The sequence below is a fragment of the Seriola lalandi genome, unplaced genomic scaffold, assembly GCF_002814215.2.
Source record: "Seriola lalandi dorsalis isolate HSWRI2012SDOR001 ecotype SW California unplaced genomic scaffold, Sedor1 jcf7180001974679, whole genome shotgun sequence".
NCBI lineage: Eukaryota > Metazoa > Chordata > Actinopteri > Carangiformes > Carangidae > Seriola > Seriola lalandi.
The window spans coordinates 1-2,468 of record NW_019445345.1 but is presented as its reverse complement, the minus strand read 5'-3'; the positions used below and the strand labels follow the sequence as shown (position 1 = coordinate 2,468).

Here is a 2,468-nt window from a genome sequence, read left to right as displayed (position 1 = left end):
TTCTAAACGTGGTGCACGTCCTGGATTCACAGACGAGTAAAGTTAGATACATACAGATAGCAAGCATCCCACGTTATGTGCGCAAGCTCATGTGGATAGGCCCTGTCACATATTAGCAGGGGGAAATCCTCTTCATGTTAGCTGGTCAGCTAGTTGCTATTATAATCTCCCCCGGTCTTTATACCCATCTATTATTTTCGATGCCAATCTTTCTTACTAATTTATTGCCTTTTGTCTCTTTGTAGGCTGAATTTGGGTTTAATGAACACCACCAGAATGAAGCCATCAATTACATGCGATTTGCACGTTCAAAAAGGGTCCTGAGACTGAAGACTATTGACTCATGCTTTGAGGAACTCAAAGATAGCAGGTGATTGTTCATACTTACGTTTTTGGTGTCATTGTTTGTATGTAAATTCAACTTTAATTCACTTAACTTCAAACCCATATTCTATATAAGAAAATATAACATAACAGTTCAGACGATTCTGTAATGTGTATGTGTGTGTGCGTGCATGCTTCTCCCTGAAGGCTAGTGGAGGAAACCTTCACAGTGGATGAGGTGAGGGAGATGCTGGATGGGCTGCAGGCGGTGGTGCGTGGGGAGGTGGAGATGGAGCTCATCAACACAGCCCACACCAATGTGCTGCTGCTCAGGCAGCTCTTCTCCCAGGCTGAGAAGTTTTACCTCCGACTGCAGAGTGATATCTCAGAACTTGAGAACAGGTGAGCAATGAGGAAGCATTCTCAAAGTTGTGATAGATAATATTTAAGGTCATTACTTGTGTTTATAAATAAATAAACTTTGTGTTTCTTGTGGGCTCTGATGTAATAAAAATAATAATAATAAAATTTACCTTAAAAATATTTTCAAATAAAAATGATTTAAATTAATGCGACAGGTGAAAGTTTCACACGAATGTAACAACAGCACTAGGCCTCTAAACACATAATACACTTTCATGTTCATGGGAAAAGCTCATGTACTTTGTACCACAGGCAACTTCCTCCTCAGTACTGTCTTGATTTAGATCTCTTGCATGTTATGTGCCAGGCTGAAAGGTCATTGCAAAGGCAAACATTCACATACACTGGAAATTTAACCCTTTTTTCCATAACAGTGGTTTCCTTTCCTCAGTGAAGTTGAGTTAGTCTAATAAACACAACTTCTGCTTCTCACTATATTTTAAGGTCGGTTTACCCAAATTACACAATAACATTTTCTTAGAACTAAAAAAATGAAATTTAGTAATTCCTAATGGTACTGAACCATGCAGAGCCTTTTCTGAGAGCCATCAATGATACTTCTGCTTTAAGTCCAATACAACATAGGTATGGAGCGCTGTATGTTAATGGCTCTCAAAGCATTAAAAAAATATAATGTCAATGTATCACCCCAGAAACCATGTCCCTGTTTTTGAGGATAATTTGCATACCTTACTACATATATATTTTTTTTAAGTTTTTTTTTTTTTGCCATTGCAAGGACACTGTTCTTAATGACAGCTGTTGATAGTAAGATTTGTATGTTGTCTTGAGTAACCAGGGCATTGTTCAAAGAGAAAGCCTCTGTCAGCAAACCTATATGCATGGCGGGGTACCACAAATTACAAACTGTGTTTTGTAATTTGGGTGAACTACATATTTAAATCTCACTCTTGGCAGAATTAAATTTACAATTCAAACTGTATTTATTGTTTCACATTTACAGTAATTTTAATTTATTACTGTTTTATTTAATAGAAAAAAGTAATTAATTTAATATTTGCATATTTATTTACCGCCAGTAATTACTAGCAGCTCATGTTTGTGAAGTGGCACAATGTCATGTGATCACATGAAGTGTCACTGGTTTAAAGAAGTGGCACAAAGTCATTGGTTTGTGGCCATGTGATATAAAATTAAGTCTATATCAGCAAAACGTAAAAGGCTGTTCTTGCTGTTATCTCTAAGCAAGGATGGCAAGAGTGCTTTAGAGGGTTTATTTTCATATCACAAGCCTGAACATAGAGCAATGTGGACATGCACATGTGACACCAGTAACAATGAGAAATCACATTTAACCTGTTGTCAGAATGAACTTTGCACCCTTGACATTTTGGCTAAGGAAGTATTTGAGCTTTTTGGCACGAATATAGTCAGCTCTTAGAGCACAGGTGTTGTTTTATAGATGAACAATAATTCAAAGTAGAACAATTTAGAGGATGAAAATGACAGTTGAGGAGCTGTTCAAATGTCACCTTTGAAAACAAATCTGAAAGTCAAACTAAACACGTCATCCTGTTCTTTTTACCATATCATTTCAATATCAAGTGAAAAATGTATAAACGTCTGCAGTGTTTCTTGAAATGAGCTAATGCTGTTGACCAGTTTGACCATTGTGCAGCTCCACAGTACATGTGCACAGGTTTGAATGTGCTCTTTGTCTTCTGTGACATTCAGGTGAACTTCATGTAGCTTTTGACCTA

The 2,468-nt window shown here is 37.0% G+C and overlaps 1 protein-coding gene across 1 annotated transcript; it reads left to right on the top strand.

Annotated features, from left to right (window-relative positions):
* Positions 1-245: 245 nt before the first annotated feature.
* LOC111654435 (leucine zipper transcription factor-like protein 1) lies at positions 246-2,459 on the top strand (the record flags this gene model as incomplete). The annotated part of the gene is made up of 2 exons (XM_023405451.2): positions 246-370; positions 532-2,459. Coding segments are annotated over 2 exons (324 nt in total), but the record flags the coding sequence as incomplete, so codon positions are not given.
* Between the last annotated feature and the right edge of the window lie 9 nt (positions 2,460-2,468).